This window comes from Chelon labrosus, assembly GCF_963514085.1.
Source record: "Chelon labrosus genome assembly, chromosome: 10".
Taxonomy (NCBI): domain Eukaryota; kingdom Metazoa; phylum Chordata; class Actinopteri; order Mugiliformes; family Mugilidae; genus Chelon; species Chelon labrosus.
In genome coordinates, this window is record NC_140360.1 from 29468495 (window position 1) to 29494462 (window position 25968).

Here is a 25968-nt window from a genome sequence, read left to right on the forward strand (position 1 = left end):
GGTCAGTTAGGATTACTAAAATTATTTCTATTTGCTAAATGCCACAATAATGAGAGAGAGAATTTCTTAGAGAATTTTGTATTACTTTCTTCAAAGTCAGAAGTTTACATACATTTCCTTAGTATTTTGGTAGCATTGCCTTTAAGCTGCATGACTTCGGTCAAACGTTTTGGGTATCCTTCCACAAGCTTCTCGCAATAGTCTGCTGGAATTCTGGTCCATTCCTCCTGACAGAACTTGTGTAACTGAGTCAAGGTTGTAGGCCACCTCAATCGCACACGCCTTTTCAGATCTGCCCACAAGTTTTCTATGGGATTGAGATCGGGGCTTTGTGATGGCCACTCCAAAACATTGATTTTGTTGGGATGGTGTTCTCAGGCTTACAAGCTTCCCCCTTTTTCCTCCAAATATAACAATGGTCATTATGGCCAAACAGTTCCACTTTAGTTTCATCAGATCACAGGACATGTCTCCAGAAATTAAGATCTTTGTCTCTGTGTGCATTTGCAAACTGTAATCTGACTTTTTTATGTTGCTTTTGGAGTAATGTCTTCTTCCTCGCTGAGTGGCCTTTCGGTCCATGTCGGTACAGGACTCGTTTCACTGTGGAGAATGACACTCTCTTACCAGCTTCAGCCATCATCTTGACATGGTCTTTAGCTTTTGTTCTGGGGTTGATTCGCACGTTTCGGACCAAAACACGTTCATCTCTGGGACATAGAACCCCTGAGCGGTATGATGGCTGGACATTCCCATGGTGTCTATACTTGCGTATAATTGTTTGTACAGATGAACGTGGCACCTTCAAGCATCTGAAAATTGTACCCAAGAATGAACCAGACTTGTGGACCTCCACAATTCTCTTCCTGGTATCTTGGCTGATTTCTTTTAATTTTCCCATGATGTCAAGCAAGGAAGCAGTGTGTTTGAGGTGTAGCCTTAAAATACATCCACAGGTGTGCCTCCAGGTAACTCACATGTTGTCTGTTAACATCATAATCAGGGCTTTCCGTCATTGTTTAAAGACATAGTAATCTCTGTGTATGTAAACTTCTGACTTTGAAGAAAGTAATACAAAATTCTCTAAGAAATTCTCTCTCTCATTATTGTGGCATTTAGCAAATAGAAATAATTTTAGTAATCCTAACTGACCTAAAACAGGAGAGGTTTAGTCTGATTTAACTTCAGACAGTGAGGAAAAAAGGTTTATGTGTCTTTTAACACAGTGTATGTAAACATCTGGTTTCAACTGTATGTTCGATTTTCTTACAAAACTAGTTGAACAGATTTGCACACTCAACTGTGCAAGTGTGTGTGCATTCATATATCATATCATACCATGATAAAAGTGAGTGTGTTTAAAGTCAGAAAAAAATGGTCTCAAATCGTGGCTAGATGGAAGATCTCTAAAACACTTTGTGGAACCTGGATCAATTGTATGTAAAGCACCATCGGGCTAACCCAAAGGGACCACATCTTCAGATGATTGAATGCATAATGAAGAAAACTTTTTCACTAAGAATTAGAAAAACCACTTCATCGCTGATATGGAATTTGCTAAATAAAAAATGCAAGATGCTATTGTGCCTGTCAAAACAAGGCTGTCTGGTAGAGTCTCAGAGAATAAGTAATGTTAAGCTGATATTAGCCCTTGGTATCTTTATTAGTGGTCTTCTGTGCATGAATTTTTCACCTAACCCAAACCTTGCATACACTCATAGAGATTAACTACAACACCATATTCACTCCAAAGCTTAAAGCAGAATAGTATGTTGTTTAAAATTTGTATTACACAGTCTGCAATTTATATCAATGCAATTTTAGATTCTGGGTTAATTTTTAAGGAATTCAAGAACTACCATGTTTTGTCTTGTATTCAAAGGAAAGGAAGTCAGGATCTTGGATACTGGAGTATTTAAGCAAATACAAATCTAACACATCTCACAGATAAAACATGATTTAATAAAAATGAAGTTGGCAAAACAAAAAAATATGACACAATAACACAAATCAGTAACAGATGTCACCATCAAAATATAAACCTGTGGAATTACAACATAATTTGTGAAAGTTTCGGTCTTTTATGTTAAATAACACTAAGAGAACCACAAAATGTTTAGAAGGAAATAAATATCTTTTCAGCTCCAGCAGCCTCTTCAACAATTTACTTTACTTAGTGGAATTTCAATTGGAAAAAAAACACAAAAGCAAAAACCCAGCAAAGGTATTCATTTATCTCCTTCTACAATGCAGTAAGAAAACACTGCATTACACAGTTTTTAATGCACTGCTGTCTGTGTTTGTCTATGTGTGCTGTTGCAGGTTCAGCAGCTTCAGAAGAAAGACTCACAGCTGAAAGTGCTGGATGCCTTCTACAAGGAGCAGCTGGCACAACTGGAGAAAAGGGTACAACATTTATACAAGCCCACACACATACACAGAACTGCAAAGACTTAATTTGAGCTTTTACACGCTTGTACAGACTTGGGCTGTATAGCATGTGCAAGTCAATTTTGTCAGTTTTCTAAATAGTTGTGGTGTAAAAACATATAGCTGAACAATAAACATCCAAAAAGAGGTAGTGACTGGGCACTTTACAAGTACAATTCCTCCAACACTGACGGTTGCTGTCATCACAATCTGCATTTGAATGAGGTGTAAAAAAACACTTCTTGGTTGACATTTCTTTTGAATAAAAAGTTGAAAGTATAATGGTTGAAATTATTATTATTATTAAGTGGCAAATGATCAATCAACTACACAGACAATGACTGAAAAATAAGTAGATTAATTGATTGAAAACATTATTGTTTGTTGCAGCCCTACTCAGGCATTGCGATATATGAAGTCTGTCAATCAAATATACATAGTGAAGTGTAATCACATATGTTTGGGCAGAAATACATTATCAGTTTATCAGTGGTTAGCACTGTTGCCTCATAGCAAGAAGGTTCTAGGTTTGAATCCATCGGCTCACTTGACCTTTCTGTGTGGAGTTTGCATGTTCTCCCTGTGTCAGTGTGGGTTCTCTCCAGGTACTCTAGATTCCTCCCACCGTGTTAGGTTAATTGGTGATCCTAAACTGGCCGTAGGTGTGAGTTTGATTTTCTGTTTCTCTGTGTTAGCCCTGCGATAGACTGGCAACCTGTCCAGGGTGTACCCCGCCTCTTGCCCAAAGACAGCTGGGATAGGCGACGTGACCCTCCGGGGAATAAGCGGTTACTGGAAAAGAATGAATGAATGAACTCAGCTGAAACAGACAGAAAGTTGGATAGGACTAAGTGAGATACTGTCATCATGAGAGTGTTGCGTCATGGATGGCGTGAACAGTCTCGAGTCTGCTCCTTTTCAGATGACATGTGCCATTGAGGACCTTGTCACAGTGTACTTTGCCAATACAGTGGGTACTGTGCATAATAACTGGAACCCGTTGTGCTAAATAAGTTTATTATACAGGTCCTTCAATATGCAAACATGCCTTAAGTAAATGCAACCTTTCTGACGGAGCAGAATAAGATGGCAAGTACAGTGTGCACAGAAACTTGTTGAAGAAGGACTTCACGAGGTGTATCCATAAATGTGATTCAAAAAAGGAACACAGATTTCTGCCAGGCTGCACATCTCCTGAGAGCCCTTACAAGACATTTTATTCCCTTTCATCTTCCTGTCTGACATTTGCCAGGCAGAAAAGGTGTGGTTTCAAGTTAAGTCTCAGCCTCACCAGGCACCACACACGAAGGACATTTACATGGTCTCTCTGGGGGAAGTGCTCCTCTTTTTCTCCGTTGGAGAAGACCTTTACAGGACATTTTGTGTAAAACTCAAGTGTTATGTTCTGTTTATCAAGCTAATTCAAGCCTGTCCTGCACAGGGAGTTGTGAAAGTAGATAGAGCCGCATGGGACAACCATAACATTGGAGTTATAGAGTTACTGTCCATCCTCTTGTAGACTTCACAGTCAGTCAGCTCATTTTTTTCTTTATTTTGCTTGTTATGTTACAATCTTTTGTTTATTTGTAATTACTGTTACAAATTTAAAGGACACGTTTTGAAATAAATCTTCAGTGTTAATAAGACTTGCCATTCTGTGCTTGTGTATGAGTGAAGGTTATATAATGTGTGTGCCATAAGATACAGTAAGAGGATATAGTCACTGACTCGAGCAATAGGCTTTTTTCTGTTTGGTTGAATCTGACGTTTGGGATTTTTAAAACTAGGCATGCCCAATCCTGTCCTGGTAAACTCTCTGATGAAGACAAGGGAGATGAGAAGAAATAGGTCTCTCCTTCTTCTTTTCTTCCTTCATTCCTTCATTCTTTCTTAAGATTCTGTGGCTGTCTAGTTTAAATAACAGATGGACAAACACAAGCAGGCTTAAACAGCCAGCGCAAAATCTGTATTATAATTACCACACAGTTAGCTTAAATAAACACTTATTACCTCCATGAATAGTCTCCACACATATTTGAAACGCACAAACACACACAGGTCTTGGTGTCAGATGCCTGGCTATTTGTTTTAGCCTCATTAGTAACAGGCTGGGTTTGCAGAGGGAGTAGAAGACTGGCAGGCTTGCATTCGGGTGGCACAAGCTGTGTTTACTGTTGAGCTTAGCATGTTTGTAGACAGACCTCTATGTGTGAGTATGTGCATGTGCTCGTGTGACAGACAAAGAGAGAGAATGACATGTCTTATGCATATACAGTGTATTCAGATGCACATGTACAGTATATGTAAATTTGTGTCTATCTGCAAGCGCAGTGTGTTTGCAGAACACACCAGTAGACACTTAATGGCCAGGTTTGACTTCTCCAAATGATCTCAGTGCTTGAGGTGTAATTTTGAGCCAAGATTAATCTGGCCAAAGTTACTCCATAATAATAATAATAATAAAGTATATATCTATCTATTGATCGATCGATCATCTAGTTCCTGGGTTTGCATGTAGCAAATAGTTGACGTTGAACATTTGACAGTATGCAATGGATAATGGGATGTTTTTTGATTATTGTAGTATATTGAAATGAATTGATGATTGACACAACTGTAGTTCAGTCTCATTTGTCATCTCAAAAATGGAAAAAAACAACAACTTGGTGTTAAAGAGCCAGTGTTTAGAATTTAGTGGTTAGTTCATCATTTAGTTGTTCATGGTCATCTGTAACTGTAAACTTAGCTTAGAATGTGCATGTTAAGGGAATGGGGATGCAATGTGTGGGAAATCCTTAACCTGAAAATTAATGAAATGGATGGATAAACTGGCCCTCCACAATAGCACAACTGCTATGACATGTATGTCATTGCTGGCTTACTGAATTTAAACCAACAAGATAGCAGTATATGCGTATTAGAGTGAGTCTTGTGTGATTGTTGGTTGGTGTGTAGTGCCTAGGAGTTACCATTTGGTCCTCATCTGTTGTAGCCTGGAAGCCAACCCGACTTCCCCTGTCGACAAAATGTTTGTGGCAGAAAGTTGGTCTGGGGTCACTCTGTTGGGAACTGATTATGCTCCAGCAAAGATCTGCAGGGCCAATCACATCATTTGGGCGGACATTATGCAGCGACATAGTATTTAATATTATCTGAGTACCAACAAAATAACCATGATCGTTTGTACGGTAAGAGTTTTCTCTGCATTAGTTGAAACACACAACATAATAAAATGGCACATAAAATAGCATGTTACTAGTCTCATATTCTGATAAGAATTGAGACTGTCTGCGCCAGGCTGTATCTGATGCGTTTCCAGCGAGGAACCGTTAATAGCTGGTATGGCAACTCTGTTTTATAGTGCACTTGCAAGTTGAAAGTAGTTTGTTACGCACCACACTTGTAAAACTAAACTACATAGACTTCCATTTAACTTCATGCTATTGTGTAAGCAACCCTTCATAGATGAATAATATCAGCAAAATCACAAGTATGTCATTAAATCCTACACACTGGTCCATTAAATGTTCTAAAAACGTTGTCATTTATTGCAATGTTACGCGACATAAAATATGAACTTTAGCTGAAACTTGCCCTCTGTTTTGACAGTATGCATGTCTACTGATTGAATTATCTAATTGAAGCACACCTCTTTTCTCATTGTTTGCAAAATGTCAAGAGCGTACAAGAAAATCTGTAATTTCATTTATTGGATATGGAAGCACATCTTTTGTTAGCTCAAGGTTAACAAGTACCTTTTACTGTCTGCCTAATTCTACTTTTGTCTTTTTTACTGCTTCTCTCACTGGTGGTCTAGCCAACTCTTTCAGTCTTTCACACACATTCTTGTCATAGTAGAGTATAGTTTGAAGCTTGTGGAAATAGAGCGTACAGAAGGAGATAATAATCCTCCTCCAAGTCTGACAGGTTGGTTGACAGCCTGTCAGCAGGGGCCTCTATGTAGTTCACCAGAAATATCTTCACACTAAACACACACACATGCACACACACACATACACTGCTTTACTCCAAATAATGACAGTGGCAGTACTTTTATTTCTGGCCAAACAGAGAGGGAAAAGGCTTATTTATGATGACGTGCACACACATACACACGTTTGTATGGCTGTCTTCATAAGGACATTCATTGACATAATGCATTCATGAGACTAAAACCAAGTCCAAAATAGTCTCGCTGTCATGTCCTCACTCTGATGGCCTAAAACTCAATTACTTCCATTGGTGAGGACTTCCTTTCTCGGGGACTTCCACAAACTTTAACCAATACCTAACCTTAAACCATGTCATAATACCAAAATTGTATTATTTGCATTCCAGGACAGAGTAAACTAATTTGTGTCCCCACAAAATGAGTAATATCAGTACATATGTATTTAAACATATACACCCACACTGTATGTGTGTGCGCATCCTGACACGATGAAGCCATCCTGGTGTTCTGATCAGAACTTTTTTTCAAATACTCTATTAAAAACTCCACTTTTCTGCTGTGTTGCATTTTTCCCATGGAAATGCATACACGCCAGGCCTCATGTAAACCAAGTCAAAGTTTAACGCTTTCATCCTGTGAAAAGCTATTTGCTCAATATGCCACAGCGAGGGCTGCGGCTCTGCTTGTTAGTTTAGCTTGTTAGCAGTATTTCCACTGAGGCTGCACCCATCTGGAGATGAAGATATGAGCTTCATAATAACTTACCGTTACTAAACACTGCAGAGTTGTGGCTAACATTCCTGTTACCTCATTTTTCCTGGGCAATAGAAGTACTTCTCGAGAGTGGTAAACGCACACCATGAGATCCAAGCAGCAGTGTTTATTGTAGGTATGCAGTGTCTAGAGACTGATGAAAATGAAAAATAATTTTCACTATGCCTGGGCCATTGACTGGCACAGGACCACAAAGCATTGCTAGGATTCAGCGGAAGAGAATATGAAGTTATTTATGCAGTAATTACATTTGGTTAAGAACTGATTTACTGCTAATGTCATCTACCATGAACTACAGCTAACAATAGCCATGTTCTTCTGTCATCTCCCACATTTAATAGAATTAATGAAATAACAGATGTCATCAAACCACAGTTGTTGGATACTCTTAATGAGTCTTGGCATGTTATGAAGTTTGAGTGTACCAGTGTTAAAAACAAGTCAGTATGGCTTGTTTATGTGTGATCTACAATATATTCAAGAGGATGTGCTCCAGAAATGTTCCGTGTGTGCGCTTGCTGCCAACCAACACAGCGAGTGCAGAACTAATCAAGTCTTTGAGTACATGTCAGACACAATGGACTGGTCATTCTGTTTTTATCATAAACATATGCATATCCCACAGACAGGGCCAGGGTTGATGAGTGGAAGGCTGCCTTTACTTTCTGTGTCAAAGAGGTTCCTTGTGAATTTGCTGCTGGGCCACAACTAGTGTTAATTAGGCCTGGGTTTAAAAATATATTTTCAGATTTGCTAACAGGCTTGTTTACGCATCACATTGGTTACTTTTTTCCCTCAGATGGCCATCTTCATTTTTTTTTTTCTGTACCATGCATGAGTTTTCTCCTCACGTTTATGTAGTCCATCTAATTCTATCGACGACACATCATCTTTTCTCAGTAGTCATGAAGAAAACAGAAAGTCTCAGTAATTCATAGTGCTCCCATGACGTTGGGGCCACCTGTTCGGGCTGAAGAGTAGATTGAGCTTGCAGAAAAACTGAACAAGGCTGACATAAAAAGAGCTCAGGGACTGTGAGAGTGAGAATGGTCTACAGGGCAGAGAGTGAACGAACATAATTAGCACGCAGTAGAAAAGGTAAGCGGCAATTAAGAAGCTACAGGTGGCCTATTAGGTGTAGTCGAAGCCCTTACGACTGAGCAACACAGGTTTAACTGCACCTAATGCTTTCAGACAGTTGGCCGTGCTGTCATGAATGCTTTTTTTTTTCCTGGAGCAAGATATTCAGCACTTATCTCCTTCTCAAGCTGGCATAACACAGAAACGAAAGTATGTTTGAAGCTTGAACAACAGGCCTGAAAAAGCAAAAGGCAATAGTGGAAATGGATGAAGATAAGTTTGTTTTTTCAATGAATTTTAAAGAATTTATAGCAAAAGTTTTTTTCCTATTTTAATGGTTTGAATTCAAAGCATTGTCACACACTGTAATAACTGTACAAAATGTATTTGGTGTAAATAATTCAGTTTCTTTTTGCTGAGGATGTATATATTTGTAGTCAAAACTTTTTTGAAAGGTTCTGTCCTTTTGTACCCTTTTGGGCAGAACCTGAAATTTTGTGAGCCTGGAAGCCAGCCCAAATATCACCCACCCACATTTTTTTTTTGTGCAGGAAGTTGGTCTGGAGTTGCTCCATTGGGAACTTATTATGCCCAGGCAAAAGATCCTGGCAAAGATCTGCTGGGACAATCAAATCGTTTTTGGCAGCTTTATGTGGTGGTTGACAGAGGAGTAATCACTACATAGTTACCTGCCCCATATTGAAATCCAAATGGCGTGTTACCACACTCATATCCTAATAAGAATTGCTGGTGGCTTCGCCAGGCTAAAGTTTAAAATGAAATGTTTGAATTATATTGAACTTAATTTAAATGTTTAGCTATTTTGTATTCTGTTCTTCCACCTGGAATGGCGAATAAAAACTGATCAGTGTCTGAGTTATGAAGGATTGCAGGATGCAGTATATAGTCTGTATAGAGAGGAAGATGTTTGAAGGATGGCAGAAAAGAAGGAGCACGGGAAATGTGCTGAACTGAACAAAGAGGGAATGTCAGTGCCAGTGTCACCATGGCAACCAAAATACCACACTTATTTATCATTTTTTTTCCTCTTTTGAGTGTGATGAAAGAGTAATTCATCCTAAAATTAAACTGACTTATTACATTTTGGTCGTTTTCAATTTTTGAAAAGAGTGAAACTTCAAACATACACACAGGAACTGATTGTGGAGTGTGTGGTCAATCTCTAACGATACAAAGTTATATAACCGTTCTCATTTCCAGAAAATTAAAAATCACAAGCTTTACAGTCTGTTCTTTGCAAGCACCATATCCTCTCCTTGTTTACTCAGACATACATAAGGGTCACTTGTAAGGACAACCTTGCAGGTGCAACAGATGGCAGATCTGTTGAAATGCAAATGCATTATTAAGGACATGTCTGTGTTGACTGAGTCGGAAGTAGTAAGTTTCATGATGAATGGGATTTATCAATCAAAAACACTGTACATACCCACGGCTAAATCATACAGAAAACATGTCCATACTACATTATGGGTAAGCTTTTCTAACCAATACGCACCAATGAGAGCACACTGAGGCAGTCTTAAAAGCATGATGCTTCATATCCTTGTTTTATCTTTTCACCTTCTTCCCATGGGCTTAGAAACCAACAGTTTGTACTGGTATTTAGAATACTCTTTTCACTACCATTTTTGATGAACTACAGTAAAGTAAATTGTTGATCCGAATGCACAGAAATAACACAATGATGTGTAAAATATAAAGAAACTATGTTGATTAGACACTGCAATAGATGCTTTTAAATTAACATCAAACATATGTTAAAGGGGCATTCCCTTTAATGTGACCTGTATTAATATGTTAAATAGAAAACAAGGGATTTGCATCTTCCCTGTAAGTTTATACTGTATTGAATGTTTCTCTTTATGTACAACATCGCCTGGAAGCCAGACCAACTTCCTCGTCCATATTTTTTTTTTTTTGTGGCAGAAAGTTGGAACTGCTCCGTTGGGAACTGATTATACTCAGTCAAATCGCCAGTCAAATCATGGGTGGGCTTTACGTGGTGATGGACAGTCATCCAAGTGCTGTGGATTTGAATTAGTTTTAGGAATATACACTTGCATCCAGAGCTTTTTTTTCTCTGTATTGCTTGAAACACGTTGCATGAAATCCCATTGCTGTATTATCAGACTCACCTGGCTCTTAAATCACTGCACGCATCTCAAACATCAGGACTGATATGTTCATAAATGTACAGCCGAGCACAGCTCCATTTTCTTCTTCAAAATGACCACAAGCACCTCTACAAAAAAAAAAAAAAAAAATATTAATAAGATTTCATTGGTTTATGGTTTTTATATAGACATAAACAAACAAAAGGTCCACTCCACAAACGAGTTTTGGATAGGTGGTGTCATATGCTCATCTCACATAATTTGTGGTAGTTGGCGACGTCTTGTATTCATGTACATTACAGTATTACATAGCCTGCTGACTGCTATCAGACCCTTCAAACATAATGGTTGCCAGTCTGCCACCAATATATTTCAAAAAGGGGAACCAGATCTTGTATAAGGCCTCCATATTATATCTGGACCTATAAGTCATTTATTCCATTCGTGTAATATGAAAAATAACAAGGTATTCAATTTTAACTGAGAAGCTGGAATTTCTGAGTTCCCACTTAGAAGTTTCTGCTGGAACACTACCACTAGTCAGATATCCAAAAAGCTGGACAAACAATACTCAAAAAGAATGCTCTGCACCTTTTTTATGGATACAAATGCCGTAGCAACACTGTGTCGTTTGTAAGCGTAAAAACCAAGGGTATAGTGACTCACAGGCACACACAAACAGGGGTGTGGTGTTTTCTTGCCACGGCGTGTCGACTTGCAGGACAGTGTCAGGATGAACAATGGCAATGTGGAGAGAAATAATGATAGATGCAAAACTGAAAATACACAATTCACAAGTGATGCCGTACCACTCAACTCAACCGTAGTCAGGGGAAACTGTTTCCCCCTCTCTATTATCTTGCCTCTCACCTTCATGCTTTTTGCTGCTTCTCCTCCTTTATTCGTATTTTGCCTCCCTTCTATCCTTGTCTTCTCCCATGCTTTTCTCTCAAGCTGGTACAGTTTGCTGATTAAATATTTGGGTGGGGGGTACTGGGTGCTGGAAGGCCTAAGCTAGGAGGATCAGCAGAGGAGAGGCTGCAGTTGTTGTGGATTAGCTGCTTGTTTTATCATAATACCACTGCCTGCTTGCTTGGGTTTGGTTGCTCAGGAGGCAAGTCAGGAATCACGATTTCCTAAAAAATGCACGGGTAATGCAACTCATCAGTGCTGAGCTGTAGCTTCACTAAAAGAGGCTGGAATGGCGAAATATTCTCCAGGATGAATATATATTTCCACAGCATTAAACATAGCATTTAAACTTGCAACAGAAAGAAATGGTTTGCCTGACTCGACCCCAACATTCCAAATTAAAATCTTACATTACTTTTGACTGATCCATAATAGCAACCTAAGGGCAAGTTGTGTTTTGCTGGGTGCGGCCAAATTATAAAACTACCCCTTAAAAGTTCGCCTTTTCACCCTTCACCCTTTGCTTTATGTTTGTTGTGTTAATTGTTCCAAACTGTTCATAATTTTCTGAATGGCATTTAACTATTTAAAAACTGGTTCCATCTTTAAATACACCCTTATATTTGGTGTATAACATAATGTGCTAGTATTTTAAAATGTTTTTCCGCCCATTTTTACAGCCAGCCACTACAAGATACATAACATTTGACAGTAACCGTTTTCTTGCACAGGCTTTTTAAAAAATTATACGGCATGAGTCAGCTGCTCAAAAAGAGATCTTCCAAAAGACTTACCTCACTGTCCTACATGCTTACTTATGGCATATGGTTGGAAGACACACATGTGCACACATTAAAAGTAGCTACAACAACAAAAAAAATGTTTACTAATGCTTGTTGTTTGTGTTTCCTTGTGTTTTCTGTGTGTACATGTCTTTAGAATTTGGAACAATATGAGCAGAGCAAAGAGAAATTCCACCAAGCTGCCACCGAGATGGAAGCAAATGTCAGGTAAGACGCATATACACACACTCACATTTACAACCTAATTTGAATTCCAAAATTAAGAAGATATTATCATTTTGAGCCTCTGACACCTGCCCACCAAGTCACAAGTACACGTGAGCATTCACACGGTGGACCAATAAATAGCAATAGATAGTAATCTTCTCTTTCTCTTGTTTTTAAATACATATTCATTCTCTGGGGCAAAGTGACTAATGTGATAAATGTTTTAATTGGCTTCTTTAATTAAGCTGATTTTAGCAATACCCATCCTCGCGTCTCACTGTGGACATGTAATGAGCCACAGGAGGGAATAGGCAGCTTATAATTGCCACTGCGTTGTTAAATAAAAAAAAATAGAAAAAGAGCACAGGTATCTGAAAGATGCAGCATTTATGGGTGAGGGCATGTGTATTTTTTATCCACAAAAGCAGGATTTTGCTTGTGGCTTGCTTTATGTTTTTTGAAGTTTATCTGTGTTTTTCACATGTGGGCATGAATTTTTTAACATTCATGCCCACATGAGAACTTGTGAGACTTGTTATGTGCAACCAGTCTAATGAGGCTGCAACCAGATTTCCTACAAGAGAATGAGGAAATGTATTTAAAAAAATCGATGTGAGGATTTTATGAGTTGATATTTGATCTTTCAAATCAAGATCAATTTGTCCCTATTTATTGCCAACATTGACCTAATTCAGAAGATTGGCAAAATGAACTCATATGTTCAACCTGTTTCTTACACTGGATCCGGCTTTCCTCATCTTCACAAACTCTTGTCTGCTAGAACCAGTTTGCAAATGACATGTTTCTGTTATCCCGGAAACCCGTCACATCACCTGATGTTTACAACCGATCAGAAACGATCTGATCAAACTATTAGATGGTGAGGCATGTTTATTTTGATTAGACCATTATTTATATTATTATTATTATTGGAGTATCAGAAGATCATACAAATTTTACACATCCTCTAAGGTTGGTCCAACTACCTTAATGGTCAATTATATGTTGTTATTCTGAATACATGGGGTGTACCGATCTGATCTCTGACCACATTTGGAGGTGGTCTGGGTCTCATGAGTCCGCATGTGTCCTCATTCCTTTGGCAGTGTGAACGCAATGCGCCTTGAGTCGCAGGACTGCCTATAATCAACAGGTGTGCTCCTGCGTCAGTGTGATTCTGTGTTAATTACTGATGTGGTCATGTTACTGTAGAAGGAGCCATGTGTGGTTAAATTATGTATTTCCTCAATCACCGGTGTCTTTATTTATCTTTATTACTGGACATTACAATGCAGATGGAAACTTCCAGGGTTGGAGTTATAATCTGAGTTTTGTGCAGGTCCAACTGATCAATAAATAATAACTTACCGTGTATGAACAAGTCATGATGCACACACATAAAACACCATCGTTCTCGGTTCTGGAGCAGCGGAGACAGCAGCTGTTAAAATATTCTACTGAACCCCAGATGAGCATGAAACTGAGATTGGATCTGAAGATACATTTGTAGATGCATACATTAAAGCAAAGTCTGAAGACCTGTACCTAAAGCTGGACACTTACGATCAGATTGCCCAGATCAGATCTTAATACAAGTTCTGAACAGGCCCAAAGAGACAAACGGAGAGAGATTTCTCTATATTTCAAAAGTTCACTGCACAGCAGATTTCTAAATTATTCTGTGTGTAAAGAGATTTTCATTGCACATTTTTCTTATTATATTGCCAACACTATCACACATCACTTGTGCCGCATATAAAAGTAATTACATATCCAACTCATATATAGAAGAAAGAATGTACAATTTCAGATACAGTACAAATATCAGATGTCTAGTATCAGTGCAGATCATCAGAACAATTCAGATGTTATACTCCATGCTAATGCTAATAAAATACATGAATTAAATGTGATATAGTTACAGTGTATACATTATGTGAAGAGATGGACCTGCAATAGCAGCGTGAAGGCGGCAGACACTGAAAGTCAAACTGAGATAGAACCTTGACAGTCCGTCGATAGCACTCATACAAACTTCAGAGATTTCAGCATTAGTTCAGACTAGCTCAGCTTTATGACTGCTGCCCTCTGTCAGCTGCCACTAAGAAAAAGGAGATGCTTCTAAGTGGTCTGTGGCATACACTGATGCAGAGATTGCTTTACCTGACTGATATCCACTTAGCAAAGGCATTTTGCATTAGCTAACTTGACATTCTGTTTTTAGCTGTGGAATTACAGAAGGACTGAAAGAGACACGAGGATGGTAACAGTTGTCTTTTTAGTCGGGATACATTTTGTGTGTGAAAGTGCCTGCTCTTCAGCTTAAAGTTTTAGAATGAGAGCTAGATGGAGACAACATGTCAGGCTGCTCCGGTCAGTATCCAGAGCATTTTAACAAGGCCAGCTGTCTGTTACAGTAGTAGTCGAACTAACTTTAATAGCCGCCCTTCGTCAGATTTCCCCAAGCCTGTGTCAGAGGATACCAGCTTACAAGGATCACTTGGTGATCAGGCTCGAAACATTGACAAGCCAAGTCTGGAGACTAGAATTTAAAAGCAAACTACTTGGAAGACTACTTGTTACTGCACTGTAGAGAAAAGCCAATCTAAACATAGGTGTATGGTTCTCCCTGCTGGATATCATATTTGTGCATTACACACCTCTGTACTTTTAGCTGGCTGGGGGACAATAAAGTCATAGAGCAGCTTGATTTTGAAAAGAATGTAAAGCAGTGTGAAAGCAAGTGTGTCTTGAAAGTCACTGGTGAGTGCCTGGGAACCGCTATTGTGTCCTTATCTGTTGTTCTTCAGACAAGAACCGCACAAAGACTACCAAGCACTGATGGCTGGTATGGTATGGCAGTATTGCTTTCCAATGTTAGTGGAAGCAGTGTCAGCAGCAGCATTTGCTAGTTATAAGCAGTATGTTTATGCGCAATGTGGACCTATAAAACTACACAACGCAGATTTCCGTTAATGTTCTAGTCTAGTAAATGGATGTTGGCAACCTTTTGCAGATAAATAATACAGGTGCTTTTCTGATTACTATCAGTACAAGCCATTGATGTTAAGTCACGCTATCAGTGCTAATTCATTTCAGAATATTGTAAAGGACATATTTTTCCATCAGGTGTACAGTGAATAAACCTTCACCTTTGCAACAATTGAAGTTTGAAACAGATTTTGTGATAAAATCTGTATGTACGAGGAAAGATATTGAGTAAAACTTCAAGGTTTAATATTAGAAGTTATTATCCTGTGCAAAGTTAACCAAATGAATAATAGACTTCTCATAAAATAGATAGATCCAATGAAAAAATATTTAAAACATTAATTAATTTATTTATTTATTTTTTTATATCTATGCCAGTATACTCTGCCTATTTCACACTATGTACTGGATGGTATTAGATGTTTAACCGCCAACTTTCCAGCCACAAGCTGTACCTTTAGACCTTAGGTAGCTACCTCCTGCAGTTTTTTTTACACGATCAGCAATTTATTGGCTTTAATTGAGTATTGACAACAAGGCATATACATATTGATGTTGTATTTTATATAAATTCTGTAAGAGCACACACAGGAAATGCTTGCACAATGGTAATGGATGGGCAGTCAATAGAAAGCTATAAATCACTGGCATAAATAATCCACCATCCATCTGCCCCCTTCAGGTTTTAGAACAAACTGAATAAATATTTCTATCTGCATTACATGTGGTGATTTTGCGATCGCTGTTATGAAATAACATGGAACTCAAGGGGTTACTGGAATACATCTTCTAGTTCTAATCTCCTAGGTCTTAAGGTTTAATGAAAGTGTTCCTTAAGGAGACAGAGTACTATTAACCACTGACTTTAATGACAAATGGAATGTGTACCTTATTTTTTGTTCGTTTTTTTGGTCATATTGGTTGTTATCCTAAAAATATAACCAGTAGAAACACTTTTTCATATTACTTAGTATAAGATAAGAAAATCCTTTAATTTATCCCACAGTTTGAGAAATGAAGAGCAAGTATGAAATTAAGTGAAATAAATATATTTGTCATTTTCTAAAACCAAAAGATGTTCTAAAATATGCTTTAAAATATTTTTGTAATATAATTTGGTGAAATGCAGGCAGTATGGGCAGTAAAACAACACAAAGTTAATCAAGTGAAAATGTTTTGTACTGGAGAAGTGCATATACGTCTGAGCCAATACAGCATTGACAAAGGACTAGTAAAAATAAGAGGCATTTCGGGGAACAAAGTACTGCACTCCAATGTTTACGAGAACCAAAGTGAAGTCTGAGTAGTGGTATACAGAGTGCCCTCTCTTCCTTGTTGCGGGTGTGATAGGAAAGGAGAGATGGGGGAGGATGAGTGAAGGAGGGTACAGATACAAGATAGGAGAGAAGAGGATGTGTGCCCCTAGTCAATTGAAAGCCTGTCAGGGTGCAGGTGCATACAAGCTACAAGCTAGAGATAAGAGGCTACCCTTTCTCTCTGGCTTTTTTCCTTCTAACCTCTCATGCTTTCTCTCTCTCTCCTCTCTCTCTTGTTATCATCTCTCTTTTTCTCTTCTTCACCACCAAACAGGTATTAATCAAACCGGTGATGGTAAAGCAGATTTTTCAGGGATTGTGACTCTCTAACTTGTTAAATGCCATTCCCTGCCTCAATGGATAAGGACGGCCCTGTTTAACCAACAGCCTCTCGATGTCTTATTGATTTTCTCATCAGTGGAGCTGTCTATTAGTTAGAAAACTGTGAATATTGCAGAATGCTAAATCTGCAAATCTCCTTGAATAGGATTAAATCTAATTGGAAAGTGTTCTCTAAATGATAGAATAGAAATTCTAAATGCAAGAGCTAGCAGGTGATCAGCAGACATCTTCTCGTCACTTGAAAAACCATTTTTTGGGCTGTGTCTAAAACCACTCCCTATTTACTAAAGAGTGTGTTAAATTGTCTTCCACTGAATTTCAATGTCCAAATATGTGTAAAATACTGAATACTGGGTAATATATATATATTTTAAGCCAGTGCTCCTTGTAACAGTGTTGTACTCAGTCGGAATTGTGATGCTGCACTTTGGACTGACGGATGGTTGGCAGGACAGGAGTAAGTTTGGTGGTTGAGATACGAAGGACAGCACAGTGATAGCAGTTGGTCATTTTGGTTCTCAGTCTGCTTTTCTGTTGTGCAAAGTAAGTTATTGTCAATTTCCCCATAAAAAGAAATATCAGGTATGCTGCAATGTTGTGTTTCTGGACATGCTAACACTATTGAATGACTGTCCTTTTTTTCTAGGACTTTAGTGAGGCTCTGTTTTATGAAGTAACCATCTGAGAAAGGTTTCCCATACCGGGTAATGAGTTGAGTTACCGCATAGTTGGGTGTGTTTTACTAGCTTGGAAAAAAGCTGTAGAACTTTGAACCTGTATAGGCCTGACGTTCGGTTTCATTGTGTCGTCGTATATTGTACTCTTTCATCACAGCAACAGTTTCATTGCATATCAATCAGACGCACTTCTCTTTATTCGCTATGAAGAAATATTCATTTTTCCACCGTGTCAGAAATTTTCTGCACTCACATGGTATCTTGCGCATCTTTGGTCACCTGTGGCAAAAGTCTTCTTTGATAAATTTTGGTTTGTGGACCACGAGCAGGAGATGGGCCACAGGCCATAGTTTGGACACCCCTGTAATTAATTGATCTCTGAAAGCCACTTGTTATTTCTTTTAACTTACAATGGAACTTATACGTTTTTTAAGTTTGTGTTACACTCTTAAACTTTGTTTCATTTTTAGTCAGTGTTACAAAAAGTAAAAGTAGTAAATAATAATAAAAAGTGTTGGGTAGACATTGCAAGAGAAGCAGCAAAAAATAAAAAAGCTCAGTGATGACTAAAGGCTGCAATAATGGCAGCCACTAGTACAACAAAATATTGGAATAAGAGAAACAGTGATGAAATTATTCTTACTAAGTAAGTCACATTTTTGGAAATGAACCACACAAAACGGAGTCATCTAGAATTCATCTTAGAAGAAAACATTGTCTTTGAATTTGACTCTGGTAATCAGGTTGCAATGATATCACAACTGTTTGTAGTTAAATTTGCCATCATCATTTTGTCATAGAGGTATTCAAGGATAATACTAAATTGAGTTTAGGTTAAGAAATGTCTCATACATGATACATGATGAAAACAAAAACCAACACTAGTTCAACATTAAAGACCACCAGTACTCAACAGGGGCACTCCTGTGTCATCAGGTTTTTCCTCATTCATTCAGAAAAAAACCCCACTGTAAGTGATGTTTGTTCATTAGTAATGAGAGCCGTCTGTGCTTGTAGCTGTTAACTAACTAAAAATAAATAAATAAATGTAAGATTTACAAATGAAAGTAATGTGTGATTCTGTCATTAAATAACGTGCCAGCATGTGGTTAGTTATTGATGCGGTCATGTGTATAAGGAGCTGTGTTTGGTTACATTACGTATTCCCCATTTATCGATGTTTTCGTTTCCCTTTATTACTGGAGATTACGGTGTGTGTTAACGTGTGTGGCAAAGACATGACGCTCACACTAAAAACAATGTTGTTCTCTGCTCTGGAGCAGCAGCAGAAATACATTTGAGATAACTGCTGTTAAAATATTCTTCTGTGCCCCAGATGATGTCTGTTTATTGCATACAGAGCGCAAAACTTAGATAGGATCTTGAGACGCATTGGGAGACGTATGTTAATGCAGGTCTGGACACTAAACCTAAACTGTACCTAAAGCTTATGATTGGATAGCTCAGATCGGATCTTTATGCAAGGTCTGAACAGGTCCGGTGTTTACGAGGCATGGCCACTTGAGCCACATGGAAACCTGGGGGTAGTCACAGAATTTGCTACAGGGATTACATATCTTGAATGGCCTGGGAACGGCTTAGGATTCTCTCATGAGGAACTAGGATGTGTTGCTAGGGAGGGGGACACCGGGAATAACATGTCTGTTGCCACCGTGACCCAACTTCAGATAAACGGATGAAAGTGGATGGATGGAAGTTCAAATTTAAGTCAATAATCCTTCTCTTTCCACAAAATCTGTCCTTACCAGTGTATAGAATAACAACTGCCACATAATGCAGGTAAATGGCAATTTGGCTGCCACATGAGGAGTCATCTGAATTGCGATTAAGGGGTTTTGTGCAACACTTTTTTCTTTGCTTTCCTTTATTTCACACTTGAAAATTCTGTTGTGACAATTTGACACTGAAATATTCAGGCAGTGTTCTTACCCAAACAAGTCAAACACTATTGGAAAGGGAGAACATAATTGGCATAACAAGCCAAATCTTGTAACATAGTGTATTCCTAGTGTGTTGGCTCACATGCAGGATGTTCCTCAAGACAGTCACAGTATTGGATTCCTTTCATTTTCTTCCTTGGGCACTACATTCTGTGAGATGTTAACAAGATTTTCTAATTACTTGCTGGAAACACAGTAGAGATACCAATACTTTGTAGTTGACAGGATAGAAATAAAATGGCGCATAGGACAAACAATGCTTCATATGTATAGCCAAAGCCATTAAGGAAAACACAAAAACATGGTTTTGAGGCGATAAAAGCATCTTCCTTATCAGTCTTGTAGCTTTGCCAGGGGCTTTTGTAGTTGCTGGTGTTTTGTGTCTTTTCCGTTTTCCAATTTCTCCCCTTTCATTTCTCTGCCTCGCTTTGTCTTGGAAAGCTGTGTGGTCCAGAAGTCTGAGGCCTCTGTGTTCTGCACTCCTCCGCCTTCGCTGCCGGAGATTAAAAATAATGGGCAGCACCATTAATTACGCAGCTAATCTTACTGTTTATGTTTTGTCTTATTTACCGCTCACAGATGCGTGGAGAACTCCCCCAAAAATAACTGCCTCACACATTCAAATCCTTTTGCAGGACACACACATTAACAGCAACAACCTCATACATGACTCAACGGTCTGTCAGGGACGCCACTTTACCTCATTCTAGCTATAAAAAAAAGCCAAAGGACACATCCCTTCTCTCTCTTTTTTTATTTATTTATTTTCCTAAGCGCCTCAGTTAATATTGTTGATTTAAGACCTCACCTTCAATTTGGTGTAGCATGTGGACAGAGCTTTTGCTTTTGCTGCAGCTGAACCAATTTTCTGCTTCAAGCGCCTTTAATAAACCATGTAGCACTATCAGGAGGCTTTGGCTTCCCTGATGAAGGCCATTTATTTCAAATTAATGGAGAGTTTCTTATCTTCAGCGGCCTCAAACGGAGAGAGAGATAAAGATGGCATGCTTTGGTGTAGTACTATCCATGTTGTTAATGTGGTGATGGAAAGGTGGGGGGGGGGGGGGGGGGGTAAAAAAGTAAGAAAGGAGATGGAGTTGGAGAGAAGACAAAAAGTGGAACAAGACCGATTAAACAGGCAAGATAAAGCATTGAAGGTTGTGTGGGGGAACAGAGTAATCTGATAGGCTGTCATCTTTTTAAAATGGGCTTCTGAGAGAATGCCAATAGATGCTTCATTCTGTCCCTTTCATCAATTTATCTCACTTCTTTCCTTTATATGTTTTTTTTCTTTCCATCTCTGTTCATTTTCCTCTTTAACATCTATCACCCATGCTCAGACAAACTCAATCATTGCATCCATGATACTTTTGCTGATGATAAAGTGTGGAAATGGATATACTATAATTGAAACGATGAGGTCAGCTCTCCTCCATGGTTCAAAGCCAAAAAGAGCCTTTAATTTAGCTTTCAATTAAATCTGGTGTTAAATGCTCCTCATAGAGAAAAGTATCTATGAAGGCACACAGTGTGTAGGCACATAGGAAAGTGTGTGTGTGTGTGTGTGTGCATGAACAAGACTGCTCTTTGGTGATTACAGTGTACCACAAAGTGTGTGTGGGTGTGTACATTTGTGCACGTGCCTGTCTATACCTGCGTGGGCGAACATAACTTGCTTGTCTCTGCTTCAATCAGTCAGAATCCATTACAGAGAGGCACCCGGGCAGCAAGCCTGTCATAGTTAACAATCACACAGATAGACAGGCAAAGACAAATTATAATACAACCCACATATCATATTAAGCACAGCTAATTCAATCTCTCAAAGCACACTTTTTCTGCTGTATTTGATCAAAATGATCCTACCCACTCAATTAAGTGTGATTTGGCGCTAATTGCATGATTTGTAATGAAGCACGTAGCATACACCCAATAGGTTGTTGAACAGGTTGCAGAGAGTGTAGGTGTGTTTTTTTTCTCTTTATCTCGCCTCGTTTAATCAGATCTTTTTTTCCTAGTGAATATTTTTTATATTTTTTTTTTTAAAATACAGCTTTTCTTTCGTTCTGTCTTGGCAAAGACTCATGGGAATGAGAAAGCAACTCTGTAATCCAAACTTTGAAAGTTATACAGTATATTAGTAGACATTTCTGTTGCAGTTGTCTAAATCACTATTAGGCACAACACATGTGCAGTCAAACAAAATACATTTCTCATGTCTAATATTTAATATTCTGTAAGGACTGTGTAACTAAAATTAGAAATCTAATCATTAAAATTATTTACAAGTTCAGATGCCAATAGAAAGAAACTGTTCTTGTGGCGTGAGGTTTTGGTTCTAATGAACCGCAGCCTCCTGCTGGAGGGGAGTGGCTCAAGAAGTTTGTGTCCAGGGTGAGAGGGGTCGGCTGCAATGTTTCGTGCCTGTCTCAGAGTCTGGGAGGCATACAGGTCCTGAAGAGAAGACAGATTGCAGCTTATCACTCTCTCAGCAGAGCGAATAATACGCTGCAGTGTGCCTTTGTCCTTTGCAGTAGCGGCAGCGTACCAGACTGTGATGGAGGAGGTGAGGATGGACTTGATGATGGAGGTGTAGAAGTGCAACATCATCGCCTTTGGCAGGTTGAACTTCTTCAGCTGCCGCAAGAAGTACATCATCTGTCGTGCTCTTTTGATAAGGTCCTGTGTAATGTAACTCCACACCGTCAACCTAGGAGTCACTCAGGATAATGGGGCGGGTGGGTCTGCGTTCCTCCTAAAGTCTCAGCACTCAGCTGTAGGTTATGAATGCCACACCAGGACCAGACGGTCGATCTCCCAGCTGTAGCCGGACTCATCCCCATCAGAAATTAATCCAATGAGAGTTGTGTCATTCGCAAACTTCAGGACCTTGTCAGACTGGTGACTGGAGGTATAGCTGTTGGTGTAAAAGGAGAAGAGCAGAGGACACAGAACGCAGCCTTGAGGGGAACCAGTACTGATGGTCCGTGAGTCGGAAGTGAGTTTTCCAGCGTCACATACTGCCTCCTGTCTGACAGGAAGTCTGCGATCCACCTGCAGATGGAGTCAGGCACACTCAGCTGGGAGAGCTTATCCTGGCTTAGGATCCTTTAGAGTCCAGGTGCTGGAGGATGAAGTAGATTTAGCCAGGTTTACTGCATCGTCTACAGACATGTAGACCAGGCTCTGTAGGGGAACTGCAGGGGGTCCAGGAAGGGGTTCAGTGATGGCCAGGACAAGGAGCTCAAATTACTTCATTACCACAGAGGACAGGGTGACAGGTGTGTGGTCATTAAGTCCTATTATCCTTGTTTTTTTGAATATGGGAATGATGGTTGAGGTCTTCAAGTAGGCCGGCACATGACTGCAGTGAGGTATTAAAAATGTTTATGAACACCGGAGACAGGACAGGAGGCTGATGGGTGGGACAGGTGTGACGAGGCCTAGGCTTCTGCTGTGACAGTGCATCATTTTCTCCTCCCTGGTCCATGCACCATGCTAACCTTCTGGTTTGTGGACTACCTACTGAGCCACAACCGCGCCTTGTCAGGTGCCATGATAAATAGTCACTCTCATTAACACTTTCTGGTCTGTATCTGGGGTGGCTGTGGTTCTGTAGGTAGAGTGGGTTGTCCAAAAACTAAAGGGTTAGCCCCCCAATCCCTGGTACATGGACCACAGTCCTAAGTGTCTTTGCACCCTTTGCACCGAACCTTGGTTTTCTGAATGTGTGTGCACTTGAATGAACAAATGGGTAGATGTGACACAGTGCGAAGGTAGAAAAGCACTATATAAATACAAGATTTACAATTTACCGCCAACGCCTACTAATTGGTCCGCTGTGTTCACTGTCTGCTCTATAACTGTCCCTGTCATTTGATACTGTGGAGGTAGTGCACAGTGAATTTTTAGAGTTATTCTGCTGAAAATAACTGGGTCCTAAAAGATTATGAGAGTGGGATAGAGAAGAACACGGTAAAGTTACTGGTTGTGCTGATTTAAACTTCTTGTAATGGTACACACAAGTCACGGCTCGGTGTGCGGGTCACGGTTCGGTACAGTACGGTACAACGGGAAAAAAGACACCAGTGTTAGACACCAATAGACTGAAAAAACGAAAAACCACCTCCTGTTATAAAAGTAAAAAATAGACATATTGGGTCGATGCTGTCTTATGTGCGTTAGCATGTTTGATGTGTTTCCAGCGATGTACCGCACCTCTATATCGACAATATCAATATCCTCCTGCTCTGAGTAGCTGATGCACTTGTCAACTTCGATACACTACAGTCATTGTTTTGAAACTGGCTTGTTTGAATCCAAGCCAAATTGATTATGTGAAAGTTGATATGAAAATCAGAAATGCCCAAATCCACACCCCACTTGTTTTTATTCTGATTGAAATCTTCCTATTTATAAGGTTTCAGGTCATCTGATTACATGGGCTGTGATTTAATATGATCTGGAACAGGTGTGTGACAAGTGATGAATACGCCATGCATTCAACTTCCTCAATGACCAACTCATCTCAGTGGCACGTGTTCTCATTATTTCTTTCCTGCCATCTAGGCATACAATAATGTTCAGTTCTTTAAGCGTTTATATTAAAAACAATCCCTCGTGTCCCCACAAATTTTTGTCAAGATGGAGGGCATGCAGAGAAAGGACGCAGCCTAAAAGTCATCAGCTTAAATGACATACATGGTATATTTGTTCATTTAGTTTAATCTGTCTGAAAAAGTTTAAACTACCCCAATGCAGCTGATTAAAATCCCATGCAATCTGGATCTATTTATTCTGTCTGAGGTGTCTTTATGAAGCATTTTTATTCTGTTTGGACCTTTAAATCAATTAGAATCCATGTAAGCTCCATGTAAATATGCCTACTGTCGCTGAGAAAATGATGAGTGAATGCTGCTATTTTGTCACTCCATTTATAACGCCATCTCTCTGTATCTCTGTGTCTTGTCTTTTTGCAGGGCTCGCAACACTAAAGCAGTGTGTCCTAACTTGCAGGCTCAGATTTTATCCTGTTACAAGGAAAACAGAGACCAGACATTAAGGTGTTCAGACCTGGCTAAAGAATACATGAAGTGTATCAACGATGCAAAAAAGGTGAGAGCTTTTGTCAGCTATGGAAGGGATAGGATTTCAAAAACCACAGAAGATCTGAAGGGTTAATATGTCTGGAACAAAAATTCTGTCACAGATTGTACTGGGTGTCAGGACACCCACAGAGCCGGACACAAAAACCCTAGATTTTACTTCTGAATCATGGGGATTGCTTTTGAAAGACATGAATAGCTTTAATGAAACTTTCTACAAAAATGAGAAAAGTTGACGTTAAACAACAACAACCTTCACATGGTCCCTCAAAACCCCAAGGATTTTGGGAAGTTCAGGACATAACTATCCAGTCAGAATGGTGGTTTTTGAAGTTTTTCATGGAGAGGTAAGTTGTTATTTCTTGGAGCAGCACTCAGTGTGACAAAAAAGAAAGAAAATCTTTGTCTTTTTGTTTTTTTCCTCATGTTCATGAAATTATTCTGGGGGAGTTTATGAGGCAACAAAAAAATCTGATTGATAGGATTTTGAGTGCTGTCACTTTAGGTTTTTACACAGAGAAATGTTGTCATTAAAAACAGCTTTCAGAGCGAATGTCTGATGTTGAAGTACGAAATCTAAGTTTTCCGGTGCTGCCGAACGTGTTTTCTTAACAATGCTGAAAATGACAATTTTGGTTGCTACAAATTATGTCTCCAGTCGTACTTCACCATGTTACTGCAGCCTTCATAAATGTGGTTCTAACTTTAGGTAGTTTACAGGCACAGATTTACTTCAAGTAAGTAAGAGATCTGAAAACAAGTTAAAAATGTCCCCAAACATCATCCGTAGCAATTTTTTATATTCTCTGAATATGATCGTTTACAATATAAATGTTGTCACTGATATGTGTGTTATAGTACTGCAGAAAAGTTAATGGACATGGTTTACTTGAACCTAAGCAAACAAGAGACGGTCCAGTCAGATGCAGCAATAATGTCTGCACTCTCTTCATTAGAATTCTAGGAGGCTATTAAAGCTTTTAATAGGATTATATAATATAGGCTTATATAATATTGAGGCCCTTTTAAAGACACAATTATATTTATTTTATATGTTGCAGGTTTAAGAGTTCAAAACTTCATCTTTCAACCCAATCCTTCATCTCAGCAAAGAGGAGGACATATTATATTTGACAAACATGATAAAGGTCAGTCTAAGTTGAACAGATCTCTGCTTTTGCTGCAGATTTTTAATATAAAGAAAGGAAGGCAATACTAAACCCCTATGACAATAAGCAGGAACTCTCAGCCTGCTTACGCAAGACAAGAAGAAGGCAAGT

The 25968-nt window shown here is 39.0% G+C and overlaps 1 protein-coding gene across 3 annotated transcripts in view; it reads left to right on the forward strand.

The window, feature by feature from the left end:
- LOC311493776 (MICOS complex subunit mic25a-like) overlaps positions 1–25968 on the forward strand; it is a 78496-nt gene that overhangs the window by 29269 nt on the left and 23259 nt on the right. For 2 of the 3 annotated variants that reach the window (XM_084552556.1, XM_084552557.1), the window contains 3 exons: positions 2323–2406; positions 12226–12296; positions 24563–24698. In XM_084552556.1, the coding sequence (XP_084408682.1) occupies positions 2323–2406; positions 12226–12296; positions 24563–24698 (291 nt within the window). The remainder of the gene's footprint in view (positions 1–2322; positions 2407–12225; positions 12297–24562; positions 24699–25968) is intronic. The other variant, XM_084552558.1, reaches the window with a different exon arrangement.